At 42.3% G+C, this 24,751-nt stretch overlaps 1 protein-coding gene across 2 annotated transcripts in view; it reads right to left on the bottom strand.

Moving 5' to 3' along the window:
• The window catches only part of LOC143288300 (rab GTPase-binding effector protein 1-like), a 112,045-nt gene that overhangs the window by 66,629 nt on the left and 20,665 nt on the right, over positions 1–24,751 (bottom strand). Inside the window, exons 1-5 of one of the 2 annotated variants that reach the window (XM_076596652.1) lie at positions 20,774–20,920; positions 16,104–16,220; positions 12,488–12,691; positions 8,765–8,894; positions 5,842–5,956 (exon numbers count right to left, since the gene is read on the bottom strand). In XM_076596652.1, the coding sequence (XP_076452767.1) occupies positions 5,842–5,956; positions 8,765–8,894; positions 12,488–12,691; positions 16,104–16,220; positions 20,774–20,828 (621 nt within the window). In that variant the 5' untranslated portion in view covers positions 20,829–20,920. Of the gene's footprint in view, positions 1–5,841; positions 5,957–8,764; positions 8,895–12,487; positions 12,692–16,103; positions 16,221–20,773; positions 20,921–24,751 lie in introns of those variants that run through there. The other variant, XM_076596653.1, reaches the window with a different exon arrangement.

Raw genomic sequence — 24,751 nt, 5'->3', positions numbered from 1 at the left:
CATATGTGCAAACACACACGTGCACACATGCACAAGCACAAAAATACACATACACACACACAGTATAAAAATAGAGACAGAAAAAAAAGAAGGAATCAAGCCATTCCCATGTTACATTACAAACCTTTTCAGTGTGTGAGTGTGTGTGTGTGTGTGTGTGTGTGTGTGTGTATGTGTATGTGTGTGCATGTGTTAGTATCAATGTACAAATGGTGCCTATGTATGTGCATGTGTGAGTATCTATCTACAAATTGTGCCTATGTACATGCATGCATGCGTTGTGTGTGTGTGTGTGTGCGCAGATATGCTTGTGTATGTGTGTGCTCATACACAGTCATGGGTATGTATGAGGGTGTGCTTGTACACAGGCATGATACAACAGATGCATTTGTTTAATGGAATATATTCCCTTTTCTATCCTTTTTCAAATCAAAACTTGTTAGGAAAATTGTGTGCGTCTTTGGGACATACAGTTGTGAAAACTGGGTCCTTTTCAGACTTTTGTACATAAACAACATGCTAAGTGCATAATGGGAAACACTGCAGTATCTTAACCATTGAGCTCCCTAGGGCAAATAGAACTAGGCTGTACTGAGGACGTCAGCCGTTCTGCTCAATTTATCATTCCCAGATTACAAAAAATCTAAAAAAGGAAAAAAAAAACAATACTTCCAAGCCCAACAAAAAATGCGTACAAAAGGCCATATAGACAAATACCACTGCAGAATGGACAGCTAGTGTCCATGCCAGTGTTTACAATTTCACAACCAAATCTCCAGAGCTAAGCAACACAGACAGTACATCACAGACTAAGGAAAATAGAAAATAGTGTCAAGGCTTGCTCAGAAAAAGAAAGGGGAATGGACTAGGGAGGTAGAAAAAGGAGACAACAGTGAAAGTAAGAAAAAGGCAGAAATAGAAAGAGCAACAGAAAGGAGGACATTTCTAGCAAGAATTCCCCTGCAATTGCATGTTTCTTATGAATATGATTTTATTGTGATCATCGTTCCTCAGTGTCAGTGAGTACAGTTCTGGATAGCTCAGCTGATCCCGTCACAGCAACTGTAAGCCAGAGCGTGAGAATTGGCTGGACCTGACAGGTCCTAGTGTTTCAATGTTTGGCCTGTTGTCACACTGATGAGGTGAGGATATCTATGGTATTAACGTTAGGTCCTATTATTCTTATTATCATTTATACGAATTTGGTTCTTCATTATTTGTCAAAACATTTTGTATTTGTTCTGGTTATGAATTTGATTACTTAATTTCATTATTTCAATAAACGAATGAAAGGTGATCCGTTTCTGGGATTGTTTGGTTATTGTTCATTTCTACTCTGTCTCTGTAATTTCTATGGATCCATTCATCCAAATGATAAAGTGTTATATTTGTGCTGTCAAAATACTTTCATGCTGTACATTACAAATATAGTTTATACAGTATTTATTATATTGTTTTAGAAATACTTTTTGTATGTTTTATTAAATGGAGTTTATGTACTTTTTGTGCAGAGGCTTGCGCATTGTAGCGCATTGTAGCGAACTGACGCACACTGTCGCGCATCGACACATTGACGAGATCAGAATAGAGAATCTTTGTAAAACGATCTTGTGTGAGTTGTTCATTCCCTTTTCCTCCCCCTCTTGTTCTTCCTTACCCTCTTGTGGAAAACGCTGTATCGAAGATAAAACCCACCCCGAAAACTACAAAGATTGTGAGGTCCCACATCAACTTGGCATTTGAGCATTTTACTCATTCTGTGTGTTCATAGCATGCATTGTTTGCGTTCCATACACCACATGTCAATTTCTCTTGTTGAGATAATGAAGTATTCTGTATCTGTATCTGTATCTGACACCCCATTCAAATCCAATCATCAGCAAGTTGTCCTGATGATGTTCACTTGACGTTTTATGTGCACTACTGCATAACTGGGTATCATCAACAAATTATCTTGATGACATTCTGATGTTTTATGTGCACTATTGCATAAGTGGGTATCATCAGCCAATTATCTTGACATTCTGATGACATTTTATGTGCACTATTGCATAACTGGGTATCATCAGCAAATTATCTTGATGAAATTCTGATGTTTTATGTGCACTATTGCATAACTTGGTATCATCAGCCAATTATCTTGACAACATTCTGATGTTTTATGTGCACTATTACATAACTTGGTATCATCAGCCAATTATCTTGACATTCTGATGTTTAATGTGCACTATTGCATAACTGGGTATCATCAGCCAATTATCTTGATGACGTTCTGATGTTTTATGTGCACTATTGCATAACTGGGTATCATCAACAAATTATCTTGATGACATTCTGATGACGTTTTATGTGCACTATTGCATAACTGGGTATCATCAGCGAATTATTTTGATGACATTCTGATGACGTTTTATGTGCACTATTGCATAACTGGGTATCATCAACAAATTATCTTGATGACAATCTGATGACGTTTTATGTGCACTATTGCATAACTGGGTATCATCAACAAATTATCTTGATGACAATCTGATGTTTTATGTGCACTATTGCGTAACTGGGTATCATCAGCAAATTATCTTGATGACAATCTGATGTTTTATGTGCACTATTGCATAACTGGGTATCATCAACAAATTATCTTGATGACAATCTGATGACGTTTTATGTGCACTATTGCATAACTGGGTATCATCAGCAAATTATCTTGATGACAATCTGATGACGTTTTATGTGCACTATTGCATAACTGTGTATCATCAACAAATTATCTTGATGACAATCTGATGACGTTTTATGTGCACTATTGCATAACTGGGTATCATCAACAAATTATCTTGATGACATTCTGATGACGTTTTATGTGCACTATTGCATAACTGGGTATCATCAACAAATTATCTTGATGACAATCTGATGTTTATGTGCACTATTGCGTAACTGGGTATCATCAACAAATTATCTTGATGACAATCTCATGTTTTATGTGCACTATTGCATAACTGGGTATCATCAACAAATTATCTTGATGACAATCTGATGACGTTTTATGTGCACTATTGCATAAGTGGGTATCATCAGCCAATTATCTTGATGACAATCTGATGACATTTTATTGCACTATTGTATAACTGGGTATCATCAACAAATTATCTTGATGACAATCTGATGTTTTATGTGCACTATTGCATAACTGGGTATCATCAACAAATTATCTTGATGACAATCTGATGATGTTTTATGTGCACTATTGCATAACTGGGTATCATCAACAAATTATCTTGATGAAAATCTGATGACATTTTATGTGCACTATTGCATAACTGGGTATCATCAACAAATTATCTTGATGACAATCTGATGACGTTTTATGTGCACTATTGCATAACTGGGTATCATCAACAAATTATCTTGATGACAATCTGACGACGTTTTATGTGCACTATTGCATAACTGGGTATCATCAACAAATTATCTTGATGACAATCTGATGACGTTTTATGTGCACTATTGCATAACTGGGTATCATCAACAAATTATCTTGATGACAATCTGATGACGTTTTATGTGCACAATTGCATAACTGGGTATCATCAACAAATTATCTTGATGACAATCTGACGACGTTTTATGTGCACTATTGCATAACTGGGTATCATCAACAAATTATCTTGATGACAATCTGATGACGTTTTATGTGCACTATTGCATAACTGGGTATCATCAACAAATTATCTTGATGACAATCTGATGTTTTATGTGCATTATTGCAAAACTTGGTATCATCAACAAATTATCTTGATGACAATCTTATGTTTTATGTGCACTATTGCATAACTGGGTATCATCAACAAATTATCTTGATGACAATCTGATGACGTTTTATGTGCACTATTGCATAACTGGGTATCATCAGCGAATTATCTTGATGACAATCTGATGACATTTTATGTGCACTATTGCATAACTGGGTATCATCAACAAATTATCTTGATGACAATCTGATGACGTTTTATGTGCACTATTGCATAACTGGGTATCATCAACAAATTATCTTGATGACAATCTGATGACGTTTTATGTGCACTATTGCATAACTGGGTATCATCAGCAAATTATCTTGATGACAATCTGATGACGTTTTATGTGCACTATTGCATAACTGGGTATCATCAGCAAATTATCTTGATATTCTGATGACATTTTATGTGTACTGTTGTATAACTGGGTATCATCAACAAATTATCTTGATGACAATCTGATGTTTTATGTGCACTATTGCATAACTGGGTATCATCAGCAAGCTGTTCTGACACAGCAACAAAGAGCTGGGTGGAGGAATTTTGTTTAATGTCCCGTCACACATATCGGTGATTGAAGACAATAAAAAAAAGAGCTGGGTTGCATTAGCAATCTTAGTGAAATCTGCTCAGTGTTTAGAATAACTGTGTGTGGAGTAAGTGAAGAGCTGCTAACAGCACTGACACAGCCCAGCCCAGGCCACAACTCAGCCACAACTCAGCGTCCACAGGGTGGGCCAGTCACTTCAGGAGGGATGTAGTCACAATCACTTTACTTATCAAAGGGCTCACAGTCACATGATGTATCAATTTTACACCTTCTCCACCAATAAACCTCTTGCTGACAATGCATATTTTTGTTCATATATGTATATATATATACATGTATTTATTTATGTATTTACTTATTTTCAATTAATTTATTACTTAATCTGATGTCTTATCCACTAATTTGTTTATTATCTTATCTTTCTTAAGACCTGACAGGGTATGACGGGTTACGCTGCTAGTTAAGCATCTGCTTAGTAGATTTGGTGCAGCGTATGTGGATTTGTGCAAATGCAGTAACACTTCCTTCAGTGACTGAACTGAACTGACAACGCAGACAAAATGATTCCAAGTGCCACAGCACCATCCCCTGATGTCCCTCAACTATTCTCATTTCCCTTCATCCACATCTGGTTTGATCAACACTAACAGAATCTGAACAGTAGCCTGATGTGTGTGGTACAAAAATGAGCCTAAGTCAGAAGGACAACCCCTTTCTTCACAGTCGGATACTGATTCGCTAACTGTACCATGTGGAAAACGCGCAAAAGGAGGTTTTCCTCACATGTAAAAAAAGGTGTTGAAAACAAGGACAAGCAGTGGTCCCAGACAATGGACTAACGCAACTTTGTAGACCATGAAAATGGTTATGGACTGGGGTGATGGAGAAGATCCCTCTTGTCTGAAGATTCTTTAGAATAGGAGGGAGAACAACAGTGATGAAAGTTGACAACAACATTCAACATTGTCTGAAGATTCTTTAGAATAGGAGGGAGAACAACAGTGATGAAAGTTGACAACAACATTCAACATTGTCTGAAGATTCTTTAGAATAGGAGGGAGAACAACAGTGATGAAAGTTGACAACAACATTCAACACTTGTTCAGTCCAGCAAGGATTGGGAATCCTCATCCATTTTTCTTTACAAAACATATACTTTCTTCTCTGTTCTTCTTACAGTTTTTGTGCTGGATGTGTTTGTTTGTTTTGTTCTTTAGTACACCTCAGACCTCAAAACTCTACACTATATCTTTCTCACCCTGAGTTATGGATGGGATTTCATCTTCTGTCTGCTTACTGATATCAATTATTCTGTCCAGACTGAACAAATATTGAAATCTTGTTCACATTAACATATATATATATATATATATAAAACTAAGAGTCAGCGATCCACTTTCTTTGGATACAGTTCCCGAACCTCCCTGTTCCAGACCAGAGGTTGTCACATGACATGACAGCTTGATATCTGCACCCGTTCCTTCAGCTCACCTTCCTCATGCTGTCTTCCAGGTTTTCATGCTCCATGCTGATGTTGGGAGAGCTGGAACCACTGACGCCCCCGACACGCTTCAGCGACTTCGCCACAGATATGAGGAAACCCTCCCTGCAACATTGTTCACCTCTGTACACCTGAGTAATTCAACAACCACTGCACTCAAACACCAGCAGTGTGTACACCTGTGTAAATCAACACCCACTGCACTCAAACACCAGCAGTGTGTACACCTGGGTAATTCAACACCCACTGCACTCAAACACTAGCAGTGTGTACACCTGAGTAATTCAACACCCACTGCACTCAAACACTAGCAGTGTGTACACCTGAGTAATTCAACACCCACTGCACTCAAACACTAGCAGTGTGTACACCTGTGTAAGTCAACACCCACTGCACTCAAACACCAGCAGTGTGTACACCTGTGTAATTCAACACCCACTGCACTCAAACACTAGCAGTGTACACACATGTGTAATTCAACACCCACTGCACTCAAACACCAGCAGTGTGTACACCTGTGTAATTCAACACTCACTGCACTCAAACACTAGCAGTGTGTACACCTGAGTAATTCAACACCCACTGCACTCAAACACTAGCAGTGTACACACATGTGTAAATCAACACCCACTGCACTCAAACACCAGCAGTGTGTACACCTGAGTAATTCAACACCCACTGCACTCAAACACTAGCAGTGTGCACACCTGTGTAAATCAACACCCACTGCACTCAAACACTAGCAGTGTGTACACCTGTGTAATTCAACACTCACTGCACTCAAACACCAGCAGTGTGTACACCTGTGCAAATCAACACCCACTGCACTCAAACACTAGCAGTGTGCACACCTGTGTAAATCAACACCCACTGCACTCAAACACTAGCAGTGTGTACACCTGTGTAAATCAACACCCACTGCACTCAAACACTAGCAGTGTGCACACCTGTGTAAATCAACACCCACTGCACTCAAACACTAGCAGTGTGTACACCTGCGTAAATCAACACCCTCTGCACTCAAACACTAGCAGTGTGTACACCTGTGTAAATCAACACCCACTGCACTCAAACACTAGCAGTGTGTACACCTGTGTAAATCAACACCCACTGCACTCAAAACATTAACAAACCTGCCCAGTGTCAACACCTGGTTTGCTGTTCACCAAATCCACATCAGCAGGTGGTTTTCAGAATAAGAGCCACTTCAGTCTGCTTTTCTTTGGGGTTGCAATACAGGCAGTCACATTTCCATAACCTTCTGGACAACAGCATGGGTGACAGTCCCTTTAGCAGTTTGCTCCAACCACTGGGGTCTGTACAGGCATGACCCTCCATCACAAAGTGAGTGTGGTGTCACTTTTTGGTCATTTGATTTTCTCCCTCCCTCAAAGCACTTCCACAGCTCTTTGTCACAGCAACAGTGAAACCACTTTCAGATCACACACACAGTGACTGACTTCAGCCTTCAGGAGGACAAGCACAGCCCTCAACAAACTGTTATCAGAAAATGGGGTGTAGAGATTTCATACGATGTGACACCGTGTTCACAGAGAGAGTGTAAACAAGGACTGCTGTCATTTTGACTCCCATGCCTTTACAATGTGCACTTCTCCATGGCCATATGGACAAGCAGCAAAGAGCTACAATCAACCAGCATCCCAATTTTGATCACTGACATACCCTCAGCCTTTTTCTTGCTCAACTACAATACCATCACAGGTTGCTTCGGACTACTTTAACAGTGAAGGGTCAAACAATCATGTCAGTAATGTCAAAGGTTAACGGTTCCATAGATGTTTACAGCCACCATGGCAGTGGAATCATATCCACTGTGTCCAGGGCTCGGCATGGGAAGGTGCAGCCCAATCCTCTCCTGTCATTATAACCTTCCCCAGGGCAGTGGAATCATATCCACTGTGTCATAGGAAGGTGCAACCCTATTCTCTCCTGTCATTGTAACCTTCCCCAGGGCAGTGGAATCATATCCACTGTGTCATGGGAAGGCTCAGCCCAATTCTCTCCTGTCATTGTAACCTTCCCCAGGGCAGTGGAATCATATCCACTGTGTCATGGGAAGGCTCAGCCCAATTCTCTCCTGTCATTGTAACCTTCCCCAACCAGTCAGGTCCCCTTTCACACCTGGGTGAAGTGAGAAAAATCAAGGTGCCTTTCCCAAGGACACAACCCCGTGTTAAAACTGGGCCTCAAACTCTGATCACTGATGAACGCTGGTTCACTGCCTGGCCAACTCTGCCACGGCACATCACAGTACCCAGATATAAAAAACAAATAAATAAAAACTTATGACTGGAATTCAGAGTTCAGATTATTCAGATGACACAGTCCCTCAGCCGTTACAACAACAGGTGACCTGGCTTCTAAAGACACATCATGGACAGTCCCTCAGCCGTTACAACAGGTGACCTGGCTTCTAAAGACACATCATGAACAGTCCCTCAGCCGTTACAACAGGTGACCTGGCTTCTACTGAAGACACATCATGAACAGTCCCTCAGCCGTTACAACAACAGGTGACCTGGCTTCTAAAGACACATCATGAACAGTCCCTCAGCCGTTACAACAGGTGACCTGGCTTCTAAAGACACATCATGAACAGTCCCTCAGCCGTTACAACAGGTGACCTGGCTTCTACTGAAGACATTACAGACAACCCTACCAGCTCACAGAACTGACAGTGCTATGAGGGTGCTTACATTAGAACTTGCACACACATGCACACACGCACACACACACAGAGTCAAACACAATTGTGAACATGTGTATTTACAATCATCCACATGCCCGATGACAGTGCAAACACAAGGACACTTGCATGGGCGCACACACACACACACACACTCTCTGACGAGAGTACACATGGACAGACACAGACAAAACAGCTGACCGTACTCTCGTTCTTGGCTCAGTTTGTTCCTCAGTTCTTGAATCTCCTCCTCGTATTTCTCGTTCAGTTTCACCAGGTTCATACGCTCTGTTTCATACTGTGCGGCTGTCGACATCTGAGCTTCTTGGGATGCTTCTGGAAAGGCCAAGAGATCACATGTACATCATTCATGTAATGCCTGCAGAAAAGGATCCTCACACATACATCCTTCATGTAATGCCCACAGAAAAGGATCCTCACACATACATCATTCATGTAATGCCTGCAGAAAAGGATCCTCACACATACATCATTCATGCAATGCCTGCAGAAAAGGATCCTCACACATACATCATTCATGTAATGCCTGCAGAAAAGGGTCCTCACACATACATCATTCATGTAATGCCCACAGAAAGGAATCATCACACATACATCATTCATGTAATGCCCACAGAAAAGAATCCTCACACATACATCATTCATGTAATGCCCACAGAAAGGAATCATCACACATACATCATTCATGTAATGCCCATAGAAAAGGATCCTCACACATATATCATTCATGCAATGCTGGCAGAAAAGAATCCTCATACATACATCATTCATGTAATGCTGGCAGTAAAGGATCCTCACACATACATTATTCATGTAATGCCCACAGAAAAGAATCCTCACACATACATCATTCATGTAATGCCCACAGAAAAGAATCCTCACACATAAATCATTCATGTAAAGCTGGCAGTAAAGGATCCTAACACATACATCATTCATGTAATGCTGGCAGTAAAGGATTATCACGTTCTGTGGCTAAGACAGTAATAAGACAGACCTGTAGGCCCTGTTCTTTTGCCTTATATCTGGCTAGTATGCTGACCAGTGTCATGCAGGTCAGAGCTGGTAGATTTTGTCTGCTGGCCCAGTTCTGTGGTTAACACAGTAATAAGACAGACCCCTAGGCTTAGTTCTGTGGCTAATGCAGTAATAAGACAGGCCCCTAAGCCTAGTCATGCTGCTAATACAGTAATGAGACAGACCCAAAAGCCCAGTTCTGTGGCTAACGAGTAATAAGAAGGATCCCTACGCTTAGCTTTGTGGCTAACACAGTAATAAGATGATCCCCTAGACTCAGCCAATTAGCACGCTTTGCTCCTTTTAGTGATGAGCACTACAACTGTGACTTGTACTTTGGCCCAAAGTGACTGGCCAACAGGAGGAGTTTGTATTATACTCCATGTTTGGTGTTAAATATACTTACCATGTCAAACTGATGCAAACTAGGCCTATTGGTTTGCTCTGCTTGGCCAAATTTCGCGCGGCTAACAGTGAAAAGACGGGCCCACCGCTCTCAGCCAATCAAACGCCTCTAAATACTATAAGCGCTTAATCATTCCTTTGGCCAAGGCTCTCCACGCCATCTTGTCAGGTTTACGCTCTGTCTCGTCTTACGCTTTTTTCGGCTGTTCAGCGTATCCTTTTGGCCTTATTTTGTTGCATGCGGCTTGTGTTTATTGTATTCTTACATTCTGTGTACTCGATTCGACTCGGCACCCTCGATTCGTTCGATTTTTTCTGCCTCTAAGTCGATCCTGTCTTTCCTTTCTCTGTTGGGGGTCGGATTTTCGCTGGGTGCCGAAGCGCAGGTTCCATGCCTCGGGTTTATGTTGCATCTCACCACCAACCTTTGTCGCTCACTTTGTATGCTTGCCATTTATTCTTCATTCATTTTTCTTTCCCTATTCCAGAAGTATTTTTGATCCCTATGATCTGTGGTTTCCATGACTGATTCCCTTCTTGTCTCCTTGACTCCAGCCTTGCTTGAGATTTTCTTTTTGGGGGGAGGGGTGTGTGTGGGGAGGGGGGTGGGGAGAGCAGAATTTGGTACATTTTGTTTTCTTTACTCTGATGACGGTGAATGATGATCAGGGTGATGGTGATGCTGCTATGGCTCCATTTAGGTTGGGGACAACTTGACAAGGCAGTACTCCCATAATATCCATTTAGGTTGGGGACAACTTGACAAGGCAGTACTCCCATAATATCCATTTAGGTTGGGGACAACTCGACAAGGCAGTACTCCCATAATATCCATTTAGGTTGGGGACAACTCGACAAGGCAGTACTCCCATAATATCCATTTAGGTTGGGGACAACTCGACAAGGCAGTACTCCCATAATATCCAAGCGTCAACCAGGCTGACAGATACAGACACCTGCAGTGTTGGTCATTAATTTTGAGCGAAACTCCCAAAGACGAATCCACAAAGTGGATGACCCTTTACGGTGTGGTCCCAGTCTTCCCATTTGAACCAACAGCACACTCAGCTTTGGGTAGGAGCCATTCACAGGCAAAAACCCCCACCTAATGGGGATTGAACCCGCATCCTCCCAGTCATCAGACCACCATGCTAACCACTTGACCACGGCGGCTGGTTACAACTTACGTGTTGCCAGTCAGACACACAACTCTTTGTTATTCATGGAATGCCACACCTGGCTCTGCCACTGGCCAGCGATGGTCTTTGGGGTGCAAGGCTCATCAGTTCTCAACTGGCCTTCTGTCTGGGGGACTGGCCCACACTTCAAACTACACAGGCACTGGACATACATGGATGGATGGATGGATGGAAGGATGGACGGACAGACGGGCAGACAGATGGATAGATGGATGGGTGGATGGAAGGATGGATGGAAGGTTGAATGGATGGATGAAGGAAGGATGAATGGATGGATGAAAAAAAGGATGGACAGATAGATGAAAGAAAGGGTGGGTATATGAATGGATGGATGGATGGAAGGAAGAAGGATGGATGGATGGACAGTTGGATGAAAGGATGGATGGAAGGACAGAAGGATGGATGGATGGATGGATGGAAGAAGGGATGGATGGATGAAAGGAAGGAAGGATAGATGGATAGATGGACGGATGGATGGATAGATGAAAGAAACAAAGGATGGATGGATGGATGAAAAAAAGGAAGGATGGATGGATGAAAGAAAAGATGAATGGACGGATGGATGGACGAAAGGAAGGATGGATGGATGGAGGGACAGACGGAAGGATGGATGGATGGATGGATGGACGAAAGGAAGGATGAATGGATGGAGGGACAGATGAAAGAAAGGATGGATGGATGAAAGAAAGGAAGGATGAATGGATGAAAGAAAGGAAGGACACATGGATGGATGGATGGACGAAAGAAAGGATGGATGGATGGATGAAAGAAAGGAAGGAAGGATGGATGGATGGATAAAAGAAAAGATGAATGGACGGATGGATGGACGGACGAAGGAAAGGATGGACTGATGAAAGAAAGGATGGCTGGATGAAAGAAAGGAAGGAAGGATGGATGGATGGATGGAAGAAAGGAAGGATGAATGGACGGATGGACAGATGAAGGAAAGGATGGACTGATGAAAGAAAGGATGGCTGGATGTGTGGATAGACGAAAGAAATCATGGATGGATGAAAGAAAGGAAGAATGGATGGATGGAAGAAAGGAAGGATGAATGGACGGATGGACAGATGAAAGAAAGGATGGATGGATGAAAGAAAGGAAAGATGAATGGACGGATGGACAGATGAAAGAAAGGATGGAAGGATGAAAGAAAGGATGGATGGATGAAAGAAAGGATGGATGGATGGATGGATGAACAGATGAAAGAAAGGAAGGAAGGATGGATGAAAGAAAGGAAGGATGGATTGATGGAAGGCATCAAAGACAGACGGATGGTGCCCTCACCTCCCAGAAGCTGCTGCATGCTGGAGATCTCCTGCTCGTAGTGCTGGCGGATGCTGGCTATCTCATCACCCTTGGCTTGTTCAGACATGGCAGCCGCTGTCTTGACATCTTCCAGCTCCTGTCTGAGGACGGCCATGTCTGTCTGCACCTTGTCCAGCTGGCTGCAGCATTGCTCCTGCTTCTTCTGCTCCTGCTTCAGCTCCGCTGGACACACACACAGCACTGGTTATACACACACACAGCACTGGTCACACATCACTGCTGGTCACACATCACCACTGGTCACACATCACACCACTGGTCACACATCACATCACTGCTGGTCACACATCACCACTGGTCACACATCACAACACTGGTCACACATCACATCACCACTGGTCACACATCACACTACTGGTCACACATCACACCACTGGTCACACATCACATCACCACTGGTCACACATCACACCACTGGTCACACATCACATCACCACTGGTCACACATCACATCACCACTGGTCACACATCACACCACTGGTCACACATCACATCACCACTGGTCACGCATCACACCACTGGTCACACATCACACCACTGGTCACACATCACATCACCACTGGTCACACATCACATCACCACTGGTCACACATCACATCACCACTGGTCACACATCACATCACCACTGGTCACACATCACATCACCACTGGTCACACATCACACCACTGGTCACACATCACATCACCACTGGTCACACATCACATCACCACTGGTCACACATCACATCACCACTGGTCACACATCACATCACCACTGGTCACACATCACACCACTGGTCACACATCACATCACCACTGGTCACACATCACACCACTGGTCACACATCACACCACTGGTCACACATCACATCACCACTGGTCACACATCACACCACTGGTCACACATCACATCACCACTGGTCACGCATCACACCACTGGTCACACATCACACCACTGGTCACACATCACATCACCACTGGTCACGCATCACACCACTGGTCACACATCACACCACTGGTCACACATCACACCACTGGTCACACATCACATCACCACTGGTCACACATCACATCACCACTGGTCACACATCACATCACCACTGGTCACACATCACACCACTGGTCACACATCACATCACCACTGGTCACACATCACACCACTGGTCACACATCACATCACCACTGGTCACGCATCACACCACTGGTCACACATCACACCACTGGTCACACATCACATCACCACTGGTCACGCATCACACCACTGGTCACACATCACACCACTGGTCACACATCACATCACCACTGGTCACACATCACATCACCACTGGTCACACATCACACCACTGGTCACACATCACATCACCACTGGTCACGCACATATCACCGCTGGTCACAAACACATCACCACTGGGTCTCACACACACACATTACGATTGGTTACACACATCGCCACTAGTCACCAACACTGGTTACAATAACTTACACACAATACCACAGACACCACCTAACAAGTATGCACAAAGAATCCCTTACTTTCCACCCCACAATACACATACACACAGGCCCAAGACAGCATGAACATCCACTATTGCAGACACACAGACAGATGAACACATGCAATGATGCGGGGCATGAAACTGGGTAACATCTTACTTCTTAGATTTTCAGAAATGTTTTGAAAGTAGGAAGTGTGGAAGCACAGCGAACAGAATGAAGAAGGAAAATCCTTGGAGAATGAAACTGAAAATGTTCTGTTCGACAAGGTTCACAAATCTCAAAGGTAGAAAAGTCTAGAAAAAGCACTGATGGCTGGTTCTTCACTTGCGAAGGTGAGTGGAAGTTCCCGCCAGGGATGGGCCTTTTGATGACTAATTAGTCCAATCCGTGATCTGTAGAGTCTGTGGCATTGTGGGCAGGGGTAGATCTGGCCTGCGTTGCTGGGCTGTGGACCTGGGTCTTTCCTTCTTCTTTTCTCCTGGATGTTCAGTCGTCTGGTTTCCTCAAAGTGTTGGGTTCTCCTGAGTGTTGAAGATCTCCAGCTACCTCTATCTGATGCTGACTGCTCCCATGTCTTGGGGTTGATGTCCGCTTGGTACAGTTGCTTCTTCAGTTGGTCCTTGAATCTTTTCTGTGGTGCGCCTGTATTGCGTTTGCCTTGGACCAACTCCCCATAGAATACTGCTTTCGGCATGCGAGTGTCAGGCATCCGGGTGATGTGTCCTGCCCAGCGAAGTTGTTTTAGCATGAGCATTGACTCGATGCTTTGCAGTTGAGCTCTTTCCGGGACTTCTATGTTTGTTATGTAGTCCTCCCACTTGATGCCCATGATAGACCGAAGGCATCTCTGATGGAACTGCTCCAGTCGCTTTGTTTCGCTACAGCATCCATACCTCTGATCCATATAGCAGTGTTGACAGTACAGCATCCATACCTCTGATCCATATAGCAGTGTTGACAGTACAGCATCCATACCTCTGATCCATATAGCAGTGTTGACGGTACAGCATCCATACCTCTGATCCATATAGCAGTGTTGACAGTACAGCAGCTCGGTAGACTTGCATCTTTGTGGAGAGTCGCAAGGAGTGGTTTTTCCATACTCTTTTCTGGAGGCGGCCAAATGCACTGCTTGCCTTTGAGAGGCAGTTGTCCACATCTTTGGTCACTGTAGTGTCGTTTGATATGATGTTGCCCAGGTAGGTGAATTGGTCTACCATGTTAAGGGGATGGCCATCAATGCTTATGTGGGGAGCAGTGTACACGGTCCTAGTGCTTTTTGGTGGAGGACTTCAGTTTTCTTCAGACTTATAGTCAGACCGAATGCCTTGGCTGCCAGTGAAAAACGGTCTACGATGACCTGCAGAGCTTCTTCTGTGTGTGCCAGGAGGAAGCAGTCGTCTGCAAAGAGCAGGTGGAGGATAGCTTCTTCTGAGGTCTTCGTGTGGGTCATGAGCCTTCATAAGTTGAATACGCTGCCGTCAGTCCTGAATCTGATATAAATCCCCTTATCTTGATCCTCCTTTGCTTCTCTTAGCATCATGCTGAAGAAGATCGCAAAGAGTGTGGGGGCTAATACACAGCCTTGCTTCACTCCACTGCTGATTGGGAATTCTTCAGAGTAATCACCATTACATTTGAATTGACCCATTTGTCCTTCGTGGAGTTGTTGTAGGATTGCGAGGAACTTTGGAGGGCATCCCAGTTTGGTCATTATTTTCTACAGGCCATCTCTGCTGACTGTGTCAAAGGCTTTCGTGAGGTCTATGAATGCTGCATATAGGTTCATATTCTGTTCTCTGCACTTCTCTTAGATCTGTCTCAGCAAAAAGATCATGTCAGCTGTTCCTCTATTTGCTCTGAAGCCACACTGGTTCTCTGGGAGATGTACCACAACAAGGTTCACAAATCTCAAAGGTGGAAATGTCTAGAAAAAGCACTGACACACAACAATATGAAGAGAAAAAGATCCAGAAGGCAAAAGGCTTCATAGTTTTATAATGCCATGTGTATGATAATAAATACATAAAAGTAAACAAAATATATAATTCACACACAGGAAACACACACGCACACGCACATACAAACATGCACATACCTTCTTTCTGAAGAAAGAGCTCTTTAAACTTTGCTCTCTTGACACCAAAATCAGCCTCCAGTGCCTCTTTCTCGGTCTTCAGTCTGGCCACCTGTGCCTCAAGGCTGCCACTCTCCTCTGAAACCCAGCACAACACCCCATTGTACTGCTCAACTCACCAGGGTCCATCAGTCACCTGTATAATCATTCCCCACAAGTATCAGTTTCTGCCAAACCTTGCACTATACATCCACTTTCCATTCTGTCCCACTAGCTCAGAGACCAGTAGCAAATAATATTTTTTTGAGGGGGGGTGGGGGGGGGGGCAATCTGATTTGGCTGAGGAAGCTGTGCATGTCAAAAGGAGAGTGAAAGAGCACTTTTAGACCTGAAATCCAATGACCTTAGAGTATACCTGTGAATGAAGTGAAATCTGACAGCAGCATTCAGACAGCAGCAAATCTTGAGCAAACATGTCTGCAGAACCATGGCGACTGTGTCAGCACATAAAACGCTTTGAACTCTGGTTAATGATCTAGTCCCAGTGTGCCATTTCATTTTGAAACACTTGCTCACTGTAGTTTATGTGGCAAGCAGTGCACAAAGCCCACATCTACAGGCAACAGTCTGTTACGGTGGCACATTTATACTGATCTTGACTACTTCTATAATCCTGATAGTGAAGTTAAGTATCACCAGAAGCAGCAGTAGTGGTACATAAGCAGGAGATAAGCAAGTAGGCAATTTATATAACTTAGTAATAAATAGTAGCAACACTTGCAGAAGATAAAGCAGCAACAGTGGCAGCAGTAAACAGCAATAACAATAGAAGCAGTAAAAGCAGCAACAATTGCAGCAGTAATTTATAAAAATTTAAAAAAATTAAAAATAAAAAAAAAATGAAGAAGAAGAACCAACAGTTAAAACCCAGCAACAAAAGCAACAGTAGTAAAAATTTTTTTTTTTTTTAAAATCTAAATCAGCAACAATAGCAGCAGCAGGAAAAGGCAGGAACAACAGCAGCAGGACAAACAAGCAACAGCAGCAGCAGTAAAAAGCAAGGAAAAACACCAACAATAAGCAGTGAAAAGCACCAAAAAACACCAACAATAAGCAGTAAAAGGCAAGGAAAAACACCAACAATAAGCAGTGAAAAGCACCAAAAAACACCAACAATAAGCAGTAAAAGGCAAGGAAAAACACCAACAATAAGCAGTAAAAAGCACCAAAAAACACCAACAATAAGCAGTAAAAGGCAAGGAAAAACACCAACAATAAGCAGTGAAAAGCACCAAAAAACACCAACAATAAGCAGTAAAAGGCAAGGAAAAACACCAACAATAAGCAGTAAAAAGCACAGAAAAAGCACCAACAATAGCAGCAATAAAAAGCACCAACAACAGCAAAAGCACCAACAACAGTAGCAGTAAAAAGCACCTACAAAAAGCAGTAAAAAGCAGCAACAATAGCAGCAGCAGTTAAATGCAGCAACAACAGTGGCAGTAAAAAGCAGCAACAATAGCAGCAGTAAAAAGCACAACAACAGTAGCAGTAAAAAGCAGAAACAATAGCAGCAGCAGTTAAATGCAGCAACAACAGTGGCAGTAAAAAGCAGCAACAATAGCGGCAGTAAAAAGCAGCAACAATAGTAGCAGTAAAAAGCAGAAACAATAGCAGCAGGAGTGAAAGACAGCAACAGCAGTCGCAGTAAAAAAATAAGTAATAAAATAAAAAAAATTTAAAACCAGCAGAACCAGCAGGACAGATGTAAACTGGTGATGCTACATTCTGTTTCATACTGTTTAAAACTCAGAGCCTCAGTTGTGGTTGTAACACACACGTGGCAGCAGCAACAGTCACCATTGCTGTATGAGCCAACAACAAACAGCAGCAGTATGCTTTGCCATCTAGCAGCATTAGCAGTACAGCAGCATCAATACTAATGGAAGTAAAGAATATCAGTAACAAAAACCCTTCTCAATAATCAAACAAGTAACCTTCCAGTTGAAAAACTCTAACATTTGCACCAGTACTGCTCCATAATAAACCATCTGATTTTCCTAGTAAAACAAGGTTTGATTGACATTATAGTTGCATCCTTCAACATGTACACTCAGTTGATACTGCAACAAGGAAACTGATTCAGACAGGAAATACTAGTTTTGACCATCACAAATATAATAACAGACATAATTACAGAATTTGACAACCAGTTACATCCTGTTCCATAATCACCATTGTCTCGACCCACCTCAGAATAAAACTATACAAAAGAAAAAGTATGGACTGGTTGGTATAAAATTTGCAAAATGGTGCTTTGTATTTAAATTGTTAAGTCCAAAAAATGGGGCTCGTGCAGGACTTCAAAGGTAGAATCTTGGGAGTTAGTTCCAGGGACTCTTTTACCATATTCTACGGGTCCCAGACTACCCTGTTGTACAATCTGATCAATCTACATTGATACACAAATACAAAGGCTGACTGAAGCTCTGACACACAATGTTTTACACTTTGTGTGTGTTTCTTTCAGGAAATTCTAAAGCGTCTGATCAGAATTTTAAATGGGTTCAATTTCAAGACTGCATGAAAATATAAATCATAATGCCATGATCAGACTGTGTCGTTTGAATAAATGTCAATTATCAAAACTGACTGCTAAGTTATCAAAATATAGCCCATAGTTACTTGAAAGTTGAATAAATGTCAGTTATCAAAACTGACAGGGGATTACTTCAAGAAATGTCAGTTATCAAAACTGACTGTTAAGTTGTGGCATCAACATCATATCCCACAGTAACCTGAATAAATGTCAGTTATCAAAACTGACTTCAGTTGTGGCATCGACATCATATCCCACAGTAACCTGAATAAATGTCAGTTATCAAAACTGACTTCAGTTGTGGCATCAACATCATATCCCACAGTAACCTGAATAATTGTCAGTTATCAAAACTGACTTCAGTTGTGGCATTAACATCATATCCCACAGTAACCTGAATAAATGTCAGTTATCAAAACTGACTTCAGTTGTGGCATCAACATCATATCCCACAGTAACCTGAATAAATGTCAGTTATCAAAACTGACTTCAGTTGTGGCATCAACATCATATCCCACAGTAACCTGAATAAATGTCAGTTATCAAAACTGACTTCAGTTGTGGCATCAACATCATATCCCACAGTAACCTGAATAAATGTCAGTTATCAAAACTGACTTCAGTTGTGGCATCAACATCATATCCCACAGTAACCTGAATAAATGTCAGTTATCAAAACTGACTTCAGTTGTGGCATCAACATCATATCCCACAGTGGAGTGCTGGCCTAGAGGAAAACGCATCCACCTAGACAGTCAGGGAATCTCAGCACACTGGTTAGAAATAGAATCCCACAGTTGCCAGTATTTTCTCCCCCTCCTTGACCTAAACCTTGACTGGTGGTCTGGATGCTAGTCACTCAGATGACATGATAAACCAAGGTCCCATGTGCAGCATGTACTTCATACATGTAAAACCTTAAAAAGAATCTATGGCAACAAGACAAAGGCTTGTCCCTGGCAAATTTCTTTTGAAAAATCCACTTTGATAGGGAAACAAATACACACGCAGACAGAAAAAAAGGGGGCAGCTCTCTCACTGTAGCAGCGCGCTCATCCTGGGGACAACAGCACTAATTCCACATGCAGAAATCTGTTGTGACTAAAGAGTAATACAATAAACATTCCTTTTCCTAAAAAAAAAAAATAAAAAAAAAATCCCATAAATGGCAAATTAAAAACTGTAATCATTATTGACTGATCTTTTATCTTGAAATTGTTCCCATAATCATTCCCATAATTTGTGTTTTACCTCTCTCTGAACACTCAGAATTGTATGCTTATAGACGCTTGGGAATCGCACAATGCTGCAATGATCAAAGAAATTATCTTATTTGGGATGGTGGAATCAGTGTTACTGTTACTAACTTTAATCTATGGATGTGGCTTTGAACTGCAAGCTCATTAAAAATTAGCGATGGTGATTCTTACATTGAATAAAGCTTATAAATCAGACTGCTTATCACAACTGAGTTAATATTGTTCACTGTCCAAACAACACAATCAAATAATATCTTTAGAATGTATAGGTGGTGTTTAGTTATAAATACTTGTGATTCCACTCCAGACAGTGTCCAACTCATGGCTGATATGTGCCAAACAATGAAGAAAAATTATTTCATCACTGTGACATGACAATGATCATGGAATTTCAAACAAACAACTGGCTCCTATTCGACTTTGACACGAATTTTTATACTAATAGTCATATGACTCTGACACCAATTTTTATACTAATAGTAATACAGCTCATGTGATATGGTCATTAGCATCAAACCTCATATTCATAACAACAGATCAATGGTAAATTAGTTCAGTACGAAAAAAACAAAAACAAAACCATATCAATGAAACAGATGTGTACAAAAGTAATGCAGTAAATCGCTGGCGTAACGGAGCTAATACTAACAATAATGCTTCTTTCAATCAAGTGCTGATGATATACATCTAGCGACAATTGATGCTGACACACTGATAATGCGACCACTGATGGACTGATCAGTTTTGCTGGTAGGCACTCCCAGCAAAATCGAAAGTAAACAAATACACATACCAGAGCAACACCGTTCTGATTTATATGGCAGTCTGTTTACCTTGCTGAGCTGAACCTGCAGCCTCCGAACCTTCTGCATCATTCAAGTCACTCATGATGTTCCGATGTTGTCGTTTCACATTGGTAGGTCTTGTCTGCTTCTTTTCTCACGTCATTTATGAATTGTACGCCGTCTACTTCCGTTTACTTCTAAGGGCAGTCATTCCTACCTGTTTCCTTATCTTACGTCGTCTGCTACAGTATGAATTCCGCACAATTTGATTTCGTTTCGAGCTCATAAAAAAAAAAAACATTTTGTGGGGGGCGGGGGGGACGTGCGGGGCGGGGGGGGGGGGGGTATATTAACAATGAATCTCAGGGCTACTGTGATCTAGCTGTTGGTGCACACGTGCACATCACATAGGCCAGCGATTCTCGTTCGTTGACTTATGGCAAATAACTCGGTTGACTGAATTGTTGAAAATTCTCGCAAACAACCATGTTCTGGTACATCTTGTACCTATACGTCTAACTGGCTAATTGGCTGTAGACTATGAAGTTGTAGGCCTGTGTACTAAAACTTTTTTTTTTCCCGAGTAGACTGACATCCGTCTGACAGGCGGAGGAACTTAGCGGCAGAATGAGTCCGTGAGGGTCTGTGCTCGAATTCCGCTCTCGCCCATTCTCCCAAGTCAGGAAAATGGAAGTGAGCGTCTAGTCATTCAGATGAGACGAGAAATCGAGGTCCCGTGTGCAGCACACACTTGGCGCACTGAAAACCCATGGCAATGAGAGTGCCGGTGTCCTCTGGCAAAATTTTGTACAATAGGTACACAAACGTATGTGTGCAAGCACTCAAGGCCTGACAGCACGTTGGGCTATGCTGCTGGTCAGGCAACTGTTGAGCTATGCTGCTGGTCAGGCAACTGTTGGGCTATGCTGCTGGTCAGGCAACTGCTGGGCTATGCTGCTGGTCAGGCAACTGTTGAGCTATGCTGCTGGTCAGGCAACTGTTGGGCTATGCTGCTGGTCAGGCAACTGTTGAGCTATGCTGCTGGTCAGGCACCTGTTGGGCTATGCTGCTGGTCAGGCACCTGTTGGGCTATGCTGCTGGTCAGGCAACTGTTGGGCTATGCTGCTGGTCAGGCAACTGTTGGGCTATGCTGCTGGTCAGGCAACTGTTGAGCTATGCTGCTGGTCAGGCAACTGCTGGGCTATGCTGCTGGTCAGGCAACTGCTGGGCTATGCTGCTGGTCAGGCAACTGCCAAGCAGATGTGGTGTAGCGAGTATGGATGTGCCCGAACTGAACGCAGTCGGATGCCTCCCTGAGAAACTGAAACTGAAACTGACAAACCTGTCCACTGTAAAACTTCTCACGTGACCGTTAGACAAGCAGACTTCAAATGCCTTGCGAAGGACCTTTCTCGCTTCATCACGTTTTCCTTTTGTCTCCACATGTGTCAGCTATGTTACCAGGCCTCAGCTCTTTGATTGATATTTTACGTTGTGCTTCTGATTCATCTGGTTATATCGCATCACTATTATCATTCATATCATTCTTTTCTTTTCAAGGCCTGACTAAGCGCGTTGGGTTACCGGCGCTTCTGGTCAGGCATCTGCTTGGCAGATGTGGTGTAGCGTATATGGTTTTGTCCGAACGCAGTGACGCCTCCTTGAGCTACTGAAACTGAAACTTTTCTTTTCATTCATCTGGTTATATTTCATCACTATTATCATTCATACCATTCTTTTCTTTTCATTCTTTTTTTCTTCTAATTTTACCAGTTTCGTTTATTACGGGGCGGCCGTAAGTCTAGCATGAAAGGTAGAGCACGATACTTTGCAAACCAAACGAATATCGGCATCATTTCCAAACCAACATTGCGCAAATTTCTTCACAACGGAACAGAGTCTCTGTGGGCTTTTCCAAATACAATAGACTGAGCAACACACTAGACGCCACGTTCTTGGCATCAGAGATCTTTTCCCACCCATCTTGCGGCCAAACAGTGGCAGCCTCTGTGCGTGTGTGTATATGTGTGTTTGTGTGTCTGTGTGTTTGTGTGCGTGCGCGATGGTGTAAGTGTACACACGTGTCAGGAGAGCTCTGTGCACGTGCGTGTGTGCATGCGTGCGTGCGCGCGCGCGTGTGTGTGTGTAGAGGATGAGGTATGTGTGTGTATGCATGTCTACACTTTGGGAGCAACGGAATATTGGTTGTTTGTGTGCCGTGGAAGCTGCGATACGTAGCCTAGAAATGAGTGTGTGGAGGAGGGGGGGTAGGGGTGTGCAGGGTAGTGTGTGTGTGTGTGTGTGTGTGTGTGTGTGTGTGTGTGTGTTGGGGCTCATGTACGTTTATGTGTATTTGATTGTGCTTTCATATCTGTGAAACTGCATGTTTGTTGCGTATCTGTTATGCATGTGTGTGTATGTGTGAATGTATGTTTGCATGTTTTACATTTATTTGCTTATTCATCATCATTGTATCATGGTTGCCTTTTTTTTTTAGGGGGGGTTGGGGGGGGGGGCGCTTAGAGTTGACTTCATCAAGATTTTGCGCCTTATAAATAGTAGCAGTGGTAGTATTTTTTATGTATTTATCTCTTTAAAAAAATATTTATTTATTGTTTTTTAATTTCTTTTCTCAAGGCCTGACTAAGCGCGTTGGGTTACGCTGCTGGTCAGGCATCTGCATGGCAGATGTGGTGTAGCGTATATGGATTTGACCGACCGCAGTGACGCCTCCTTTAGCTACTGATACTGATACTGATACTCGTTTATTATTAACTTATTGTTTCATTTAATTCATTTATTCATTTTCATTTAACATAATTTTTATTTCTCTTGTTTTATTTTATTTTCATTTTGTTTTATTTCATTTCATTTTATCTTGACTCACTTGTGTAAACAAAGTGAGTCTTTGTTTTAACCCGGTGTTCCGTTGTCTGTGTGTGTGTGTGTGTGTGTGTGTGTGTGTGTGTGTGTGTGTGTGTGTGTGTGTGTCCGTGGTAACTGACTTTAACATTGACATTTTCTCTGCAAATACTTTGTCAGTTGACACCAAATTTGGCATAAAAATAGGAAAAATTCAGTTCTTTCCAGTCATCTTGTTTAAAACAATACTGCACCTCTGGGATGGGCACAAAAAAATTTAAAAAAAGAAGCCTAATTATATGCAAACTGCATTTACTGTTATATTTATATTTTTTGTATTCTCTAAACTTGGCACTTTGACCTCTTATTCTGACACAACAACAAGAGGAGTCATTATTATCATTTTTTGTTCAAACAGGAACTTCTTTTGCTAAGCATGGAATTTTTATTTACTTTGCAAACGTTTTGGTGCAGGTAGTAAAAAAGGGAAATTACTCTGTAATTAATGCTAGGGGACTTAATTTATCACAAGTGACTCTTGAAGGCCTTGCCTCTCTTGTTTTACTTTAATCTCTTCTCCCTCAAGGCCTGACTAAGCGCGTTGGGTTACGCTGCTGGTCAGACATCTGCTTAGCAGATGTGTAGTGCATACGGATTTGTCCGAACCCAGTAAATGAAGCCTCCTTGAGAAACTGAACTGACCTGATGGATTATCCAGTCTCCCTGGGCATAGACACTAGAATTCCCCTATGAGATATTAGTGTCTATGCTCTGGGGGAAGGTGGGAGAATCAGTCATGTGGTTAAGACGTTTATCTGCCAATAAAGTGTCCATAGACACTATATATAATACTGCTGTCTATGCAGTGTAGACACATAGCTACAACACTGCTGTCTATGCAGTGTAGACACATAGCTATAACACTGCTCAGTGTCTATGCAGTGTAGACACATAACTATAACACTGCTCAGTGTCTATGCAGTGTAGACACATAACTATAACACTGCTCAGTGTCTATGCAGTGTAGACACATAGCTATAACACTGCTGTCTATGCAGTGTAGACACATAGCTATAACACTGCTCAGTGTCTATGCAGTGTAGACACATAGCTATAACACTGCTCAGTGTCTATGCAGTGTAGACACATAGCTATAACACTGCT

The sequence above is a fragment of the Babylonia areolata genome, chromosome 12, assembly GCF_041734735.1.
Source record: "Babylonia areolata isolate BAREFJ2019XMU chromosome 12, ASM4173473v1, whole genome shotgun sequence".
Taxonomy (NCBI): Eukaryota; Metazoa; Mollusca; class Gastropoda; order Neogastropoda; family Buccinidae; genus Babylonia; species Babylonia areolata.
Note: the sequence above shows the minus strand (reverse complement) of the source record. Positions and strands in the feature narration are given on the sequence as shown.